Source organism: Perca flavescens, chromosome 22 (assembly GCF_004354835.1).
Source record: "Perca flavescens isolate YP-PL-M2 chromosome 22, PFLA_1.0, whole genome shotgun sequence".
Taxonomy (NCBI): Eukaryota; Metazoa; Chordata; class Actinopteri; order Perciformes; family Percidae; genus Perca; species Perca flavescens.
In genome coordinates, this window is record NC_041352.1 from 24,531,204 (window position 1) to 24,549,913 (window position 18,710).

Here is an 18,710-nt window from a genome sequence, read left to right on the forward strand (position 1 = left end):
AATAATATGCCTAATATTATCAATTACAAAAGCCAAAAGTCTGTCTTGTATCATTGTAAACTGAATGTTTGAGATAGAGCTGCAAAGATTAATCAATTAGTTGTCAACTATTTAATTAATCGGCAACTATTTTGATAATGAATTTACGATTTAAGTCATTTTTTTGTGAAGATGAAGTCAAACTTCTGTGATGTCAGCTTGTTAAATGTGAATATTGTTCCAGTGTCTTCTCTCTAGGGCTGTCCTCGACTAAAGAAATTCTTAGTCGACTAACACTTATAGGATTTTGTCGACTAATCGATTAGTTGATTTAATTGACAGAGCTGTGCACTTTGAGAGGTGGTTAAGACTAGAAAAGCACAATATAAATGTAGTTGATTAACCATCTGTAAAACTGAGTTTCTCCACAATTAATCCTGCAAAAGCACCACTTTAAATCTTGTGTTCTTGGAAATGAGTAATTAAGCATGAATAAGCATAAAAAATGACTAATCGACTAAAGAAATCTTAGTTGACTAAGACCAAAACGACCGATTAGTCGACTAATCGACTAAGAGGTGGCAGCCCTACTTCTCTCCTCCGTGACAGGAAACTGAATATCTTTGAGTTGTGGACAAAACGAGACATTTGAGGACATCATCTTGGGCTTTTGGGAAACTCTGATCCACATTTTTCACCAGCTGCTGACATTTAATAAACCAAAACAACTAATCCATTAATCCAGAAAATAATGGACAAATTTATCAACAATACATTTTGAAGGAGTCGAACCTGGGCCCGTTGCGTCGAGGAGTAAACCTCTATATATGTGCGCCTGCTCTACCAACTGAGCTATCTGGGCGCCCTTTACAGACGCAATTTTAATAATTTAATGAAAATAATGAAAAATATGAATTATTTGTAGCCTAAAAATCTCATCAAATTCCTCCTTAAATGATCCACCAAAATCAGTTTCATATTAAATTTGAGGCCAAAAGTGGCCGGGGTAGCTCAGTTGGTAGAGCAGGCGCACATATATAGAGGTTTACTCCTCGACGCAGTGGCCGTGGGTTCGACTCCGACGTGCAGCCCTTCGCTGCATGTTATTCCCCCTCTCTCTCATGTCTTCATCTGTCCTGTGAAAATGAAAGGCTTAAAATGGCCAAAAAAATTATCTTAAAAAAAAAGTATGCTTTATTTTGAATCCAAAACATTTAGTTTTAATAGTTTTAGGAGATTTGTCAGGTCATCATCAAAATACTGCTCACAGTTTGCCGACTGGTTCTGAATTGGTCCATTCTCAGTGGATGTTTTTAAACTCCATCTATTATTATGCTATTAGGCTAAACAGCTGCACAATTTTAAAAGATACACAAGTACATTGAACCATCTAAAGCCACACTGAAAACGTATGCAATGAAAGACAAATTTTACGAAACACAAAAATGGAAAATAAAAATTGCACAACAACAACTCAGGGTTAGTCGGGCGGTCAGTGTCAGACTCTCCCACAGTGAATGAGTGACCTCATCCTAGGTCCAAACATGAAACTGTGTCCGTCTAACACACACGCACGCACGCACGCACGCACGCACACACACACACACATACACACACACACACACACAGCTGAGAGCAGCAGCAGATGGCAGCAGATGTTAGTTGGTCCCTCAGAGAGCAGCGATGTTCTTAACGCTGTCTGGAAAGCATTTTATGCCCCGCTGGGGGCATCAGAGAGAGAGAGAGAGAGAGAGAGAGAGAGTGAGTGTGTGTGTGTGTATGTGTGTGTCTGTGTGTGTTACTGACTCACCAATGAGCTGTGAAGTCAGTATTTGAAGTGAAGTGAGTGTGTTGCAATCTTGCAGACATATGCAAACTAGCGATGATGTGTGTTACACAATGAGCACCAGACTTGACTGGGACTGTGCTGTGGGTGATGTCTTTGTGAGTTTGTTTGTTTGTGAGAAGGATTAAGTGAGTGTATGTGTGTGTGTGTGTGTGTGTGTGTGTGTGTGTGTGTGTGTGTGTGTGTGTGTGTGTGTACCCGTTTTACTATATTCGTGGGGTCCAAAAACCATGGACTACAGTATACTTGTGGGGTCTGCACAGCCTGGTGGGGACCAAAATGCTGGTCCCCACGAGTTTAAAGGGTTGTTTGAGGGTTAAGACTTGGTTTTAGGATTAGGGTTAGAATTAGGTTATGGTTAGGTGTGTGTGTGTGTGTGTGTGTGTGTGTGTGTGTGTGTGTGTGTGTGTGTGCACAAATCAGTGGTGTAGTCTAGTTTTTTCTTACTGTGTTACTAGTAGTTTTTGTACTAGGCTAACTTACTGGGATTTTTCATCATCACCATCATTCTCGCCCGTGTCTCAGAGCGACAACCCCATCCATGTTTTTGTAACGTTACCGTGTATAGCACCAGCCTCGTCTGGCTTACTTTCTGTAGTTTCTGTAACGTAAGCGTCTGCTGCAGTGTCATCTGAAGCTGCAGCACTTTGTGTTGTTGTTACTAGGTGACTCGCCCCACAGACGGGGTAAATTTATGACCAAAACGTTACATATCCTTGTGCTTTTGTAAGTGGGTATATGGAAATTCTTGACCTTTCCTAGTGTGTAAATGGCGAATACCTGCGACGCCCCATGCCATGTTTGAGTCCAAAGTCTGGACCCAGGGTTGCTCTATAGTTGTGTCATTTTAATTTACAGCCTGAAATACTGCAGAATTGTTGTCTAACAGTTCGGACTTGCAGTAAATAAAGAGAGAAAACCTGCACTTTTCACGGGCATTTTGTCTTCATAGTCAGACCGTTTGTCCAGCAATATATTGATTATCGCAGAATTGCTGTATCGTGATATTATCGGTATCGTGAGCGGTGTATCCTGTGATTCCTACCCCTAATTTGCACATTATTTTTCAGTTTAATCTAATTCTTTGTACCGCAGGATCTCTTTATGTTCTGCTGCTGTGACATTAAATGCAATTTATATTTTCCCAAAGTCCAAGTTAAAGTTAGGGCTGCAACTAGCGATTATTTTCACTGTTGATTAATCTGTCGATTTTCTAAAGTCAGAAAATGGTGAAAAATGTGGATCAGTGTTTCCCAAAGCCCAAGATGACGTCCTCAAATGTCCTGTTTTGTCAGACTGATCTCATGAAGTAGCGTATGTATGACATGCCAATTCGTATGCCATTTTGGCGTGTTATCAAGACGCATAATCACTTTTTACCGCCATTGACCTACATTACAAGTGAATTTTCGCCTTAGCGAGTAGTATAAAAGGACATAAGTCCACAGCGGGAGATCAGTTGGGGTGGCAGATGGGTAAAACACAGGACTATCACCCAGGAGAGCTGGGATCGCATCCCGCGTGTGGGGCGATTTTCAGCCGTTTCTTTCCTAAACCCAACCGTTTCCTAAGCGTGTTTTCGCTTTTTAGTGTTACTAAAACCTTTCCCGGTGTTCTTCTTCTAAACCCAACCTTTTTATTGTCTTTTTTTTTTTTCACGTTGACATTATTCTCGCAATAGTACGTCACGTTCTCGCGATAACACGCAACGTGGCAACGCCACGTGGTGGGTATGTTTACATCCGCTGTATACAGCGTAGACCTACACGTGGATAGCTAAAAAGGGAAAAAAGATAACATGTTTACGAAAAGTCATGATGTCATGAAAAGTCATGATGTCATGTTGGTTTTGTCCACAACTCAAGAAGAGTTGAAACTAGAAACAAGAAGAAACTAGAAAATAGTCACATTCAAGTTTAACTTTGTTTCATAAAAGACATTCAAAGAAAAAGCATCACATTTGAGCAGCTGCTAGAACTAACAATGTACTACCGTCAATGCAGGTCCACACATGTACAGAAGTACCACAATCAAGACTCTCAGCATCATTACACCACGCACGCACACACACCGTTTCACACTCCGTCGAGCCAGTGGAAAAGTCAAACTCACTCATTAACATCTTTGTAATATATTCCTCCTCACACACACAATGTGACGTTCATAACGGGTTCACATCTAGATCCTTGCCTCGGAGGTTGTGTGTGTATATATATATGAATGTCGGGTGTGTGTGTGTGTGTGCTGCAGACTCTGAAGAGTGAGGTAATGAGTGCTCAGCTCTTTCTCAGACAGTAGATCTATAAGCCATCTCCTCTGCATTTAAAAATCGATGCTTGCAGCTGCCCTGCCCTGCCTGCGCACGCATGCACGGGGACACACACACGCACGCACGCACGCACGCACGCACGCACGCACGCACGCACGCACGCACGCACGCACGCACGCACGCCGGCGTGAGGTCCATTCTTTAAGGATTAATCTAACTTTTTGGGGGTTAATTCTTGTGTAACGTAAACATTAACTTGTGCATTATAAAACATGTTTGAGAGTTGCTTCTTGCTTATACAATTTAAAGCATAAGTTCTCTGAGAATCTTTTTCATATTCGGTATTGTAACTGAAATTTCCCCAACCTAACTGATAGCAAATCGGAAATGTAATCAGATATCAGATATCAGATATCAGATAAAGATTTGTAGAAATATAGCTCTAAGATTGTACGTTGTTTTTTCTAAACGCATACATGTACTGCAGTGGGTTTGTTTCTCTATTTGTGAATTACTTAATTAGCAAACTCCAGAGATACAAGCGTACAGAAATATGTCCCAGTTTTACATCAGTGAGTTTGCAAGTGTCCAACCTGACCATGCATATTTTTTCAGTATATGTTGGCATTGTTCCACTGTGAAACTACCGCAATATGAAATATGAAAATAAAGTGTGTGTGTGTGTGTGTGTACGTTTGAAAGTGGGACACAGGAAAAGGCTGAAGAAGAAGAAGGAGTTTATGATGCACGCCGAGGAAAAGGGTGTTTTGCCGAAAGAGTAAATATCAACATCTAATCCCAAAATAGCACATCACAAATAAATGATGATATCGGGCAGAGCGGAGGAATCTGAGGGAGGATTTTTTGTCCTTTTTTTTTTTGCTTTCAGATGACTCATGACTTTAATAGTGAGCCACACTAAGCTTCCACTTTGATACCAGCAATTATCCTGCAGGAGTAGGCGTCTTTTTTTTCTCTCTCTCTCTCTCTCTAACACAGAGCAACAGTGAGCCTTGTGTGAAAGCACGAGAACACAAGGTTGCACACGTGCGAGTGTACAAATGACCCTAAGGGCTGTTTACTCGTCAATAGCAGCCAGTCAAACTCAGGGCTGCGTGACTGTAGCAGACAGACACGCGGACACAGACAGCTTTCAGAGTTCAGAGCGTTACGCTGTTGTCGGTACAAACAGTGCTCGCTGTGTTTACAAAAAAAAAAAAAATTTAAAGAAATGTCAGGCAAGACTAACAAAAACCTCCAAAACACAGTCTGGAGCATCGTCTCGGTTTGATGCCGACGTGAACACTGAGAACAGGAGGCGGAGGACTTACGGTGATGGCGGGCATCTGGTCGTCTTCGCCCACTGAGTCCTCGGGATCGTGATGCACGTCCTGTAATCACACACACAAAGAGACATGACACATTGACACACACACCTGATCCGCCGCGATGACATAATAATAAACTCCCCCGCTGCGGGTTCAAACGCGTTCACCTCCACGTCCCTGCAAATACTCATCGTGCAGGCTCCTCTCAGACAGATTATTCATCGGAGAAGATTTTTGTGACTTTTTATCTTGGTTGTAAAACATATATTTGCACGATATTGATGAAATGTGATATCCATATTAATTTCGATATTTTTAAACAGTTATGGGAAAACGCATCAAAATAGATTCATTATAGGATAACTCCCAATAGCAAGGAAATGGGAGCGAGAGCTGAGCCCTGAGGGGAACGCAATTAATTGGGAGACAGTTTGAGATATTTCCCATTGTTCCAAGAACCCAAATCACCAGCAGATCCACTTCAACATATGTCCTAGGACATACTGGACTCCTCAGAAGAGATACGTCTCTAAAGTCATTCTTACTCCCTATTGCACGTTCTGCCAACCTGAACGAACTGGACCTTTCCTACACATGGTCTGGGAGTGTGAACAGGTGCATGAGTTCTGGGATAAAACAACATCAATAATATCTGATGTGATCTGTGATATCTGAGGAGTCGACTTCCTACTGACCCGAATGTCTTGTTACTTAATGACAACTCTAAATTACACCTGCTTGGGAAACAGAACACAGTTTGGCTAGCCGGCTCAACTGCAACCAAGAAAATGATAGCTCAGCGCTGACTCCCCCCCCACTCGCTTTGTATAAAACAGTGGCTGGTGTATTTTCTAGACATAGTTATGCTTGAGCTCTCTACAGCAAGGATTAACAAAGCCAAGTCATCGACTATAGACCTGTGGAAAAGCACAGCAGCACAGGTATCAGACCTAATGACCTCAGCATCACAAGAAGTAGAGGAGAGGGACTAAGCAAGGTGTGATCTCTGTTTTTTTTTGGTTTATTTGTCTGTTTATGTTTTCCTTCGAGACCTCAGAGGGTGGGGGGTGGGAGAGGGGTTTTGTTCTCGTTCAGTTGTTTTTGTCTGTTCAAAAATATAAAAATAATAAAAAAAATTGATCTAAAAACACAAGTCTACCAAGTGAAGACCATGTCTACAGAACAGGACATGTTCTACTGGATGGACAGTATAAAATAAACAAATAAAGAGAACAGGACACAACTTTTCTTTCTCTTCTCCGATTCATTCCGTTTTGTTGTCTCTCTATTATCTATTTCTTCACTCACACTGTCACTCTGTCGAAATATGCACACACGTGGTACGCTCCATAGGGTTTGTCACGTAGTGGCCCCCGTGCATTGACGTGCACTAACATGTGCACGTGGCACGCTTACTGGCCAATGAAATGATGATCATTACAGCGCTTCAAGAGGGCTCTAAATCAAGCCACACAGCCAGCGGATGGGACACAGCGCTCCACAAAATAAACCAAATATATTGCATACTTATCGCGACACGTTCGATATAATATTGCTCAATGTGGTAACGCGATAACAACATTGGGTCGATGTATCACGCACCCCTACTTCCAAGCATTCAGAGGTGAGTCTTTTATTTTGAAAACCTCTGATCATCTCCCTCCTGCGCCCTGTGACGGAGGAATCCGCCAGAGTTCAAATGTTTATTTTATTTTTAAAAGTCCCCAGACGGTCACAGCGTGAGGCTTATCAGCAGAGTCGGACCGCTTCTAGCTCATCTAGCTCGGTTTAAAAAAAGGAAGAACAAAAACAAAGAAATGAATTAGCATTATGTAAGGCAGATTAGCGGCCGGTCTGCCTACCTGCTGGAACAGCAGCTGTGATTCAGACACTGATAGCACTGATACTACGGCCTGACAAAAACAATAATAACAATGAAAGCGATTATGGTGATTGGGCAGCGCCGGGAGGATAAGCCTGAGAACTGCACAGCGGGAGGGGAGATGGATGACAGACAGGACGAGTTCTGGATTTTGATTAGAAAGAGGGGGAAAGATGCAGAGAGGGAAGGTGACAGAGAGGACATGGTTGGAGCTGGAGGGGAAGAGGAGGACAAGCTCTGTTTATTCTCCAAGTAAAGGACTTTTCCTGGATAGAAACTGTGCAGACTGTCTCTGATGACACTGTGAGTCCCCGTCATACCCAGACGCACTTTTAAAAATTGTTTACTATGGTTTAAAGAGAGTGTCAGCGTTCAAGAAATATAAAAGATCCTTTTGGGAGATAATAATGCTCCAAGTTTTGGAACCATAGTTCCCATAATATGGGAGCTTTGGGGTTGACACATAGCCAATTAGTTACTTTTTTTTAGCCTATATTTTGCTAAATAAGCAACACTGTTCATATTACATAGCCATAGTTATTCTGCTCTTATAAGGTAACTGCTAATACACTGCACACATTTATATTTCATTTATATTACTCTAAACCACCTGCTCTTAACCAACTGTATACGGTAGAGCTGGGCGATATATCGATATATCGTGATATGAGATTAGATATCGTCTTAGATTTTGGATATCGTAATATTGTGATATGACATAAGTGTCTTTTCCTGGTTTTAAAGGCTGCATTACAGTAAAGTGATGTCATTTTCTGAACTTACCAGACTGTTGTAACTGTTCTATTATTTGCCTTTACCCACTTAGTCATTAATTCCACATTACTGATGATTATTTATCTAAAATCTCACTGTGTAAATATTGTGTGAAAGCACCAATAGTCAACACTACAATATCGTTGCGGTATCAATATCGAGGTATTTGGTCAAAAATATCGTGATATTGGATTTTCTCCATATCGCCCAGCCCTACACTGCACTATATTTCTTGTCCTGGCTATACTTTGTATATCACATTGCACTTTTCTGCTCTTTTTGCACTTCTGTTTGGACGCAAACTGCATTTCGTTGTCTTTGTACTTGTACTCAATGACAATAAAGTTGAATCTAATCTAAAAAATAATTAAAAGTATGCTGAATGAGCCATTAGTAGCTCTTTCTTGCAGTGTACCTATAGATGTACAGACAACTATAACTAGATTACTGTGATACTGAAGAAAACTTAAATAGCCTATGTGATGATTATCAGGCAAGTTCCGGAGGTTTAGGAAGTGTCTTTTGTTCTATGATTTTTAAACAGATTTCTAAACTTTTATTCTCAATGGACATCAGGGATAGGATAGGCAAAAAATAAGCCCCAAGGCTTCAGCCTATTCCTTTTTCGGTTAGATACGGTGGCAAATTGTGGTAAATAACTGTTTCTTTCATGTAGTTTTTTGTTGTTTTTTTTAAGATAATTTTTTGGGGCTTTATAATGCCAAGGCCTCAGCCTACGTGGGGCGAAAGCTCTACTGGTTGAGCTAGAGGTCGCCCCTTCTTTCATGTATGTTAACCAAAATACAATTATTCATCACGATCTTCATCATCATCATATCAATACGCAAAACATTCTGCAGAGCTTGCAAACTTGGTCCACAAACACAGCTCATCCCAGCTCAAGAGAAGTGACGCTGCTATACCGAGGGAGGACTCATCCGTGGCCAGATGTTGAGGGTTGAGGGATGCAGAATGTGTAAAATGTCAAATTTGTGGAAATCAAGATATTAAATATACATAAAAGGTTCTTTTAATAATGTGAAAAGTAGAGATGTTCCGATACCGATACCAGTATCGGGAAGTACTGGAGTTTATGCACCGATCCGATACCACGTAATAAAGCCCTAAAGAAAATCTACGTTAAAGTAGTTTATTTATGTTCTTTTTCCGTTATAACTGACTGTCAAACTGGATAATAAAAGAAAGTTCTACGGCATTCATTGTTTGTGTTTGTTCATGTTTCACAAAACAGACAGACAACAGAGATAGAAATCATATCACATCCATACAGGGATAGTAGTATACAGCTGTTAAAACATAATAAAATATATGACACACTGGTATCGGATCGGTACTCTGTATCGGCCGATACGCAAGTTCAGGTATCGGAATCGGTATCGGGAAGCAAAAAAGTGGTATCGGGCCATCTCTAGTAAAAAGTAATGTACTGCCTTTTGTACCGGTTTCTTTTTGTCATTGTAGGTTTGTACCCGTTTTTGATTCTTTATTGTGTCTGACATTAAGTCCTGTGTGTATAAAACAGAGGATTACTCATGGGATATAAACTAATGTAGGTTCCCATGATAAACTCAGAGAATACTTTTCTTATTAATGCAGTATGTAACGTGGATGTAACTTCATCTTTAAGAATCAAATCCAATTGAACTCGAGGATTAAATTGCGCCCGGATAGCTCAGTTGGTAGAGCAGGCGCCCATATATAGAGGTTTACACCTCGATGCAGCGGGCCCGGGTTCGACTCCGACCGGCAGACCCTTGCTGCATGTCATTCCCCTCTCTCTCTCTCTCTCTCTCTCTCCCCCCTTTCATGTCTTCATCTGTCCTGTCAAATAAAGGCCTAAAAATGCCCCAAAAAAAAAAATAAGTCAGAGGATTAACCAGAAATTGGTTTCATGAAAGAGACTTTGTTGTAATCTCTCTGAACTGGAGCTGCAACTTACAATCAGGTTCACTATCGATTCATTTCTCGCATAGCTGGTAAATCGAATCATCTTTTGGTCTATAAAAAAAAAATAAAAAACACTGATTAAGATTTTTCAATATTTTCTGACATTTTATAGACAAAACAACTAATGGATTAATTGAGAAAGAAAATAATCATTAGTTGCGGCCCTAAACGATATTTTTATCCAGCTTTTCTGATGCACTGTCTTCGTATAGTAAGAAAACATTTAAGCCGGCAGAGTGCACATTCATAGCTGCAGCCATCTTGACCTACACTCATCTTTGTTTTGGCATTTCTGCAGACAAGTGCAGCCCCTCTCTGTTCTGTGTGTGTGTGTGTGTGTGTGTGTGTGTGTGTGTGTGTGTGTGTGTGTGTGTGTGTGTGTGCGCTCTTGTCTCCAGGGCAAAAATCCTACAGAAGCATCTCTTCTTTATTTCACAACTTCACCACTCACTCCTTTGTGTGCATTTGTGTTGTTTTGTGTCCTGTGGTGGCCTACATAAAAACACAAAGCCGGTAAGACAGCCTACGACACTTCGCCGCTGCACGCCGCGAGGCTAAAAAGAGTTGTCACGTACGGGTTCAAAGGTCAGCTTCACTGCGTTCGAGCATCAGCCCGTTCCTGTCTGGTTGAAAGTGAGGTGAAAAAGGAGGAGGCCCGGGTGGAGAAAGCCTCGAGCAGGCACCAGCAAGTTAGGGAGGCCAGACAGAATAACAGAAGTGACTCAGTGCATTCTTCGCTCAACGTTGGAGAACGAATCACGTTTGATTATTCACAATCTGCCTCCAGAGTGACACGCAGCTATTTCTCCATTCAGCCGTTGTGACACCTCATACAGGAAGTGGACACACACACACACACACACATAGACCTAAGCTCTTCCTCAATCATGCAGTCACAGTGGCACCGCCTCCCGCTCTTTATCAAGATTCAAAAACTCGTAGGAAGGAAGAACTGGAAAACAATTCCCCGAACACAGGAGCTGTTTTTGTTTCAATCTTGCGTCTCAGTTTTGGAGACAAAGCTCCTTGTTTTGGGTTGGTTTTTTTTTTTAGAACAATGACACACTTCAACTTTGCCTGTTTTTTTTGGTTTTACCCCCCCCAAGAAATTTAAATCCTCAGATTGAAATATCAAAACCACTACAAAAGCATTTCACACACACTTGTCTGCTTTATTCTAAACATCCCCACAGAGTGACGGGTAGTGATTTGTGACACGCTCAGTAGTCTTTTTAGAGGTTTCCTGTTAACATATGGCATCATTTCATGCCCCGTTTGTGCTCTGAAGAAGCATCTGTGTAACCCAATAATAACTTTTTTGTCACGTTATTGTAGAGCTGAAGCATAAAGGGATCAATATATAACTATTACGGGGAATCGACGAATGATTTCAGTCGTATGTCTTGCAAAAAATATCAAATTCACTCCTAGATTTTGCAAGGAATTGCTGCTTTTTTGTCTTATATTATATTAATATTTGGTCGTTTTTTTAGACTGTTGTTCAGAGAAAATAAAACAAGACATTTAAAGACGTCAGCTTAGGCTTTAGGAAATTGTGACAAGAATTTTTCACGATTTTTTGATATTTTAGAGACTATAGGATTCATAGATTAAAAGAAAAAGCATTACATTTGTGTTTAATACTTCTATATAGGAGTATTACAGCATGTTTGTGTGCTCAGGGTGATGCTTTATAGTGTATTTTGATCTAATTAATTAATTTGGCGTTTCTATAAGCGCTTTAAGTGTATTTTATAAACGTCGTTGTTAAATATTGGACCTTTGTGGCAAGAATAATTATCCAATAATGTGTATTATAATCTAATTTGGCGTCCCTATAGGAGCTTTAAGTGTAGAATAATGATCTAATAGTGACTTTAATGTGTATTATAATCTAATTTGGCATCCCTATAGGAGCTTTAAGAGTAGAATAATTATCTAATAGTGACTTTAATGTGTATTATAATCTAATTTGGCGTCCCTATAGGAGCTTTGAGAGTAGAATAATGATCTAATAGTCACTTTAAGATGCACTGCTGTGTTGTGTTTTATATCATGTGTCGTCCATGTTGCAGCTTTAAAGGTCGACTAATGATCCAACAGTGACTTTAAGGTGCATCCTGTCTGTGTGGTGTATCCCTGCATTACCTGTCTACTACAACTGTCAGGCAGTTTGACAAGAGGACAAATGTTTAAATGATGTCTCACCTCTGCAGCTGTCCCCCCCAGAGGCATCTTCTGCCAGGGATCCCCCAACTGAGCCAGAGGCATCTTCTCCTTTTTTTTTTATTTGCTTCTACTTTTATTTCTTCTTCTTCTTTTTTTACTCCTCTCTTCTGCCCCAGGTTCGTCGTCCCTCCCTCGGTCGACACTTTCAAGTCCACCCGGCTTCTCCCTTCCTTCCCCTCTTTCTTTTTTCTTTTCTTCTTTTTTAATGAAATGTGTTTGAGCTAGTCCCGTCTCTGTTCCCTCTGCCGTCAGCACTCCCGTGGAACCGAACCGCCCAACCACCGAACGTTCGAGCAGAGCCGAGCCGTGCGAACACCTTCTAATTCCGGATCTGCTGCGGCGCTGAGACCGCCCCTTCCTCCGGGGAGACAGACATGAGAAAAAAGGCAGCGAGGAGGGAGGACGCCCTTTTTCGGAAACTGATTGACTCAAAACACACACACACACAATTATCTCTCTCTCTCTCTCTCTCTCTCTCTCTCTCTCTCTCTCTCTCTCTCTCTCTCTCTCTCACACTTCCGTTGTTTCCCAATATGGCGACCGGTGTCGGCTTACCTGTCCGTCAGACCGCTGCGTCACGACTGCGTCACGTCAGGAGGCGGCTTCCTGGGCAGAAAAAAGTAATGTAACCTCTACTTTGGCTTATTATTATTATTATTATTATGATATATAACAAGATCCATGACGTGGGTCATAATTCTGACGCAAAAGAAAACACACATTTATTTAATGTAGTCAAAACACAAATTAGCTAAATGCAATAGGCCTATCCACAAATCAAAAATATTCACATTTAAAATCTGTAGGCCTACGTCTGCTCTGTGTGGTGGAATGTAACTAATCACATTCAGAAATAGACTCATTCTTTTAAATTTGGTGACCCTACCTGAACTAATAGGCCTACATAGAGCAGTGGTTCCCAAAGTGGGGTCCGGGGACCCCCAGGGGTCCTTGATGGGAGTTCCAGGGGGTCTCCAACACAAAGAGGAATATTCATTTTCACTGTAATTCAATCCTTAAGTAACACAATGACAGACTGTTGTGGTTATGGTTGGTTATTCATACACTTTCTGCAATTAAACATGTAAAAGCAAAGATCCTATCAGACGGGGGACGGCATCTTATCAGATTTTAGGGGGTCATTCATGTGGGCTTTTTTTGGATTGTTTTGATTGCACATCATCCAAACTTGCAACTTTTTGGTGTTGCAAGTTTGGATTGGTTGTTTCTATTGTTAATTCTTTTGTACTTGGATTTCATAATGTATCCATCTTCAGTCCATCAGCGTAACTCACTTAAAAACTTAGAATCAACTTTCCTGTCTACTTTCCCAATCTCTACTAAAAACTTTATAAAGTAGAATTTCTGAATTAAGAGTTCATTTTATATATCACGATTAATTCAGGTCATTTTCATAAATCAACTTCTGTTTTTTTTTGTATTGTCCCAAGCTATTTTGTTGCTCTGACATGTGTTTGTGTGTCTTCTTATGTCAGGCACCTTGTAGCTTTGTTTTAAAAGTGACACAAATACATAATTACAACTGTAATACGTTGTGTTTGTGAGAGAGATTATCCCCCATGAAGTCTTTTCAAAAACAAGCGGTCAAATGTGAAGCTGTACACTCAAAATCATTGTGATACATTTTATTCTTACACAGTAACTCTTGTTTACGGATGTTACAAGGTGTATAATTGTGAGGATTTTCATTTACTGCCTGTAATAGGATCAGAGTAACAACGCTTCCACTCTATTAACACGCTGATCTACTGTATGTTTGGTTGCCATGGCTGTCGGTAAATAAAAATAAGTGGATTTTCCAGCCTGGTAGTGACATCTAGTGGTTCCAGATGGAGGAGTGAGCCTGGACCAAAACAGGAACCATGCTGCTTCATTTTCCTTAATTTTTCTTAATTTTTCATGTTCATTTCAGTTCGGTTACACTTTACGTCACATGTGTCAATATATATCAATTTAGGTTCACAATACATTTTGGCCCACCTAATTTTTGTCACTTTTTCCAACGTTTTCGGGCGTTTCTTTTCTATGATGGCTATGGAACTTTTTCCTGACTTCATGTGGACCAAACTGTAAGTGAGAAGACTATATGACACATGCAATAATACAGTCAAATATATTTAACTTTTTTGATTAAATAAAAGCCTATCAATAAACTAAACATGGCCCTTGATGTGATTCTTATTTTCCATTGTGGCCCTTAGTGAAGTTGAGTTTGACACCTCTGCTTTACTTGAAGGTATCTACATAAGAGTGACATGAAACTGTCATGATTGTGTCATGAACATTATAAACAAGTCATAAACATTTAAGACATAACGCTTCTTTTAGTAAGTGTCATTTGGTTTTTGTCATGACAAGTTAGGGTTAGGGTTAGGGTTGGAGTTCATGTGTCATGACAGTGTCGTGTCACTCTTATGTAGATACCTTCAAGTAAAGTGTTACCCAAAGTTAATTTTTAGTAGAGATTTTCATGCATTTAGATCACAGGATTATGGGAAACTTCTGATGTGAAATCCACTGTGAGACCGTCAAATTGCTGACACAGTAAAATATCAGTGATAGAGAAAGTATTCAGATCCTTTACTGCAGTAAAAGTACTAATACCACACTGTGAAAATACTCCCAGTGGTGTAGTCTACGTGATACGCAGGTATACGCAGAATACCCACTAAGAAAGCTCCAGGATTTCCATATACCCACTTAAATAATACCCAATGACACGCAACAACATAGGCCTACTTTCCATTATATTTTGTATATATTTTAAATTGTCATCTGTGTTTTTCTTCTTCACATAGGCTAAATAAAGGGATTTTCACTGTAAATTGGTGCATAAAAGTGTGTCCGAATACAGGAAATGAAGTCGTTGATGCTCAAAACGTCAAATGTAGTTCAAGTATGAAAAGTGTAAGGGCGAAACATGGCAGCCCCTTAAAAGAAAGTTTTTCAAGGTCTTCATCTCTAAAGTACCATGGACTATAGCCAGCGAGGAGACGAGGGAGTACTTTGGACAGTTTTGGCCCCGGTGAAGAACTTTCTTCCATTTGACAAAAGAACAGGCTTCCCACTGGAGGCTTCTGCTGGTCCAGAGGAACGGATGTCCAATTGCAGGGCAGAACAAATACAGGGAATATGACTGAAGAAGCTCTGGGATATATACGGCTGCGTGGAGAAGACAGACAAAAACGTGCCATTGAAACATCAGCGTATGGCAATAAAAGTCTAAAAATGTCCCCTGTGGCTGTTCTACACTATTATATCTTCTCTCACGTAGATGATTATTGCATTCATGTAAAAGCAGGATTTGACTGTTGGACTTGGTTGACCTGGAGCTCATTTTGAACTATTAACTAATGATTATTTTTATTCTGGATTCACCTGCTTATTATTTTAAACACTAATCGATTGGTTTGTAAAAAAAAATAGTCAGTGTGGTAATGTAACAAAGTACAAATACTTTGTTACTGTACTTAAAGGGATACGACACCGTTTGTTGAAATAGGGCTTATCCCGGTCTCCTCTAGCTGTAGATAGGTGGGGTCTCCCCTAGCTGTAGATAGGTGGGGTCTCCCCTAGTTGTAGATAGGTGGGGTCTCCTCTAGCTGTAGATACTTGGGGTCTCCCCTAGCTGTAGATAGATGGGCCAAAGCATTTTTTGTGCATGCATCGTTTTAGTCCGGGTGCAACACCGGCAGCGCCGCTAGTTAGCTTAGCATAGTGAATGGAATCCTATGTTGCCGGTTAGCATGTTGTGAGTAAAAGTGAGCCAACAAAAGACAAAAAAACAATTTAAATACTTGCACGGAGACAAAAAATGCATTGGCCCACCTATCTACAGCCAGGTGGCATATCCCTTTATGTAGAATTTTCAATTATCTGTACTTTGTTATTTATATTTCTGGAAACGTTTTGCTTTTACTCCTCTACATTTCCTGAATAAAATGTATACTTTTACTCCTCTACATTTCCCGTAAGCATCTTCGTTACTACAAAATAAAATCAGATGACGTTTGTTAGAGTGCAAAAAGAAGCAGTTTGGTGAATCATTGCTCCTAGATTGCAAGTCAATGCATGCTCCATTCCAGCTGGTGATGTAATACGCTCACCTGATAGAGCGGGCAACCATATATGGAGGTTTACTCCTCGATGCAGCATGCATAACCTTAACGATGGCTCAGTTCCATCAAGTGTCCCAGTAAGATATTTCTGTGAGTCAGCATGAACAATACCAGGACCTCTCCTAAGTGGAATGCAGCCATGAGTAATGGTTTTGAATACACCTAAAGTAACTAAACTTTTCAGATAAATGGATAGTGAAGTAGAAGGATAAAGTAGCATAAAAAGATAAGACTCAATACCTCAAATTTGTACTTTAGCAGAGTACAAACATAAGTAGATTGTTACATAATGTTTGTTTAATTTTAAGGAATCCCCCTCAAAATGTCTCTCAAAAGTTAAAATAGTGCATTTTCCAAATGAATTAACCATTTTTTAAAAGCAAACATTTCATTTATAAAACAAACTTTAATATTTTACACAAGTCATTTAGATTATGGCAAACACATTGTATAGGATAGTCATGCATGGTGTTCAAAAACCTAAATTTAAGTAACTAAAGCTGTCAGATAAACATAGTGGAGTAGAAGTATAAAGTAACATGAAGAGAAAAGACTCAAGCAGAAGACTCAAATTTGTACTCCACACAAAACATTAAGCTTTTATTCATCTTCACACTTTTATGCATTTATTTTACAGCCCAACAGTCTTTCAGTTCAACACACACCTAAGTAGTCAAGAAAAGCTTCACATGTACAAGCTCAGGTTCAGTAACGGTTTTTGTAAAGACCAGACAGGTACATGAGACGAGGAACAGGAAATCCCGTTAAAGCTGCTGCAGATTCTTGGTTTCAGATTTTTCCGTAAGCAAACACAGATAGCAGCTGCATATTTTAAGTGCATGTTTACATGCGGCAGTCACATAATTCTCCAAACCACAGACTAATGCTGCGTTCCAGGCAACTCGTGTTTTCACTATCTTCCACCGGTGAAAGTGCCCTGGAACGGCAGTCAAACCCGTAACTTACTCCCCGTGAACTGGTACCAGATGGTTGTACTCCCAGTTACAGTTTTTGACGTCACACACACACACACACACACACACACACACACACAAACAACAATGGCGCCCCCTGTTGATGCTGTACAGACACTGATTAACGGTGAGAAATAGAAATAAAAGACAAATAGGCAACGTAAAGTAATTCTGCACATTGTAATCAAAACAATTGTGTTTATTAAATGAAGCCCAAAATATGTCGCCTACTAGAAATCGCTAGTGTCAGCTAGCATTAGCTAACGTCAAGGTTAGGTAGCCGCTAGCTAACATTAAGTAGCCTAACCTGAACCCTGCCAACGGCACAATGTTTAGCTAGCCAGCTTTGACAGTGTGCCAAAATGTCATTTTTAAATCATCAGACGCACAAATCTGCTGTACATAAAAGTTAACCAAACCGACTTGTCGTGACTTTGCCTGGATTTACGAGCTAACAATTGTGTCTGGAACGCAGCATAAACACGCGCGCGGATAATCTGTAAAATAAAGTGCATCCATCTTTCAGCAGAGAAGTAAGTTTCTCTTCAAACTTCAGTTTCTTTCCACTTTTTAAAAAACAAACTAGAAACCCGATTTATTTTACTTTCACAGTCAGGTAGATAGAGATTAATTGGAGGAGAGTTCAACAACTGCAGTGAAGTGGCTGGTAAATGTTGGGATGGTTCGTAGTTTACTGGAAGTCCCTTTTTGGATAAAAACCTTTGCCGATTGTTGAGTATTTAGTTCAGTAATCAACGGTCATCTTTATTATTCAGAAAACGTTGTACAACTCCAAATAAAATACAAATAAGCACCTTATATGCAGCGATGCAAGAAGCACTCAGATATTTAACTTAAGTAAAAGTAGCAATATGAGTGTAGAAATACTGTTAAAAGTAAAAGTCCTGCATTTAAAATAAAATAAAAAATCTTTACTAATTTATATATTGTGGCTTTATCTGTAATACACATTTTATTTATTAAATTGTGCATTAATAATCTGATTCTGTAAAGTAACAAGTATCCAATAAGCAAGAACAGCACATTTCCCTCTGAAATGTGGTGAATCATAAAGTAAAATGGAATTATTCGACATCCACACGTACCAAAATCTCCCCCCCTCGTCTTCCCTGGCATCGTTTTCAAGAATATCAGAGTCCATTTGTAAATGACTCAACACGCTACTTGATATCGCAGGCCTATAAGTGGTGCTGTTTCTGCTACAGAAATTCACCAAAAAACAGACGAAGTGGAGCATGTGCATAAAGCTTGTGCGCTGCATACACAGACAGTATATTTTGCCCCAGTAACCTTTTATTGCC

At 40.0% G+C, this 18,710-nt stretch overlaps 1 protein-coding gene across 1 annotated transcript in view; it reads right to left on the reverse strand.

The window, feature by feature from the left end:
- Window positions 1-12,762, reverse strand: part of rps6ka3b (ribosomal protein S6 kinase, polypeptide 3b) — a 61,443-nt gene extending 48,681 nt beyond the window's left edge. The window contains exons 1-2 of the mRNA XM_028569400.1: window positions 12,255-12,762; window positions 5,426-5,485 (exon numbers count right to left, since the gene is read on the reverse strand). Of these exons, the coding sequence (XP_028425201.1) occupies window positions 5,426-5,485; window positions 12,255-12,317 (123 nt within the window). The 5' untranslated portion in view covers window positions 12,318-12,762. The remainder of the gene's footprint in view (window positions 1-5,425; window positions 5,486-12,254) is intronic.
- Window positions 12,763-18,710: the final 5,948 nt, after the last annotated feature.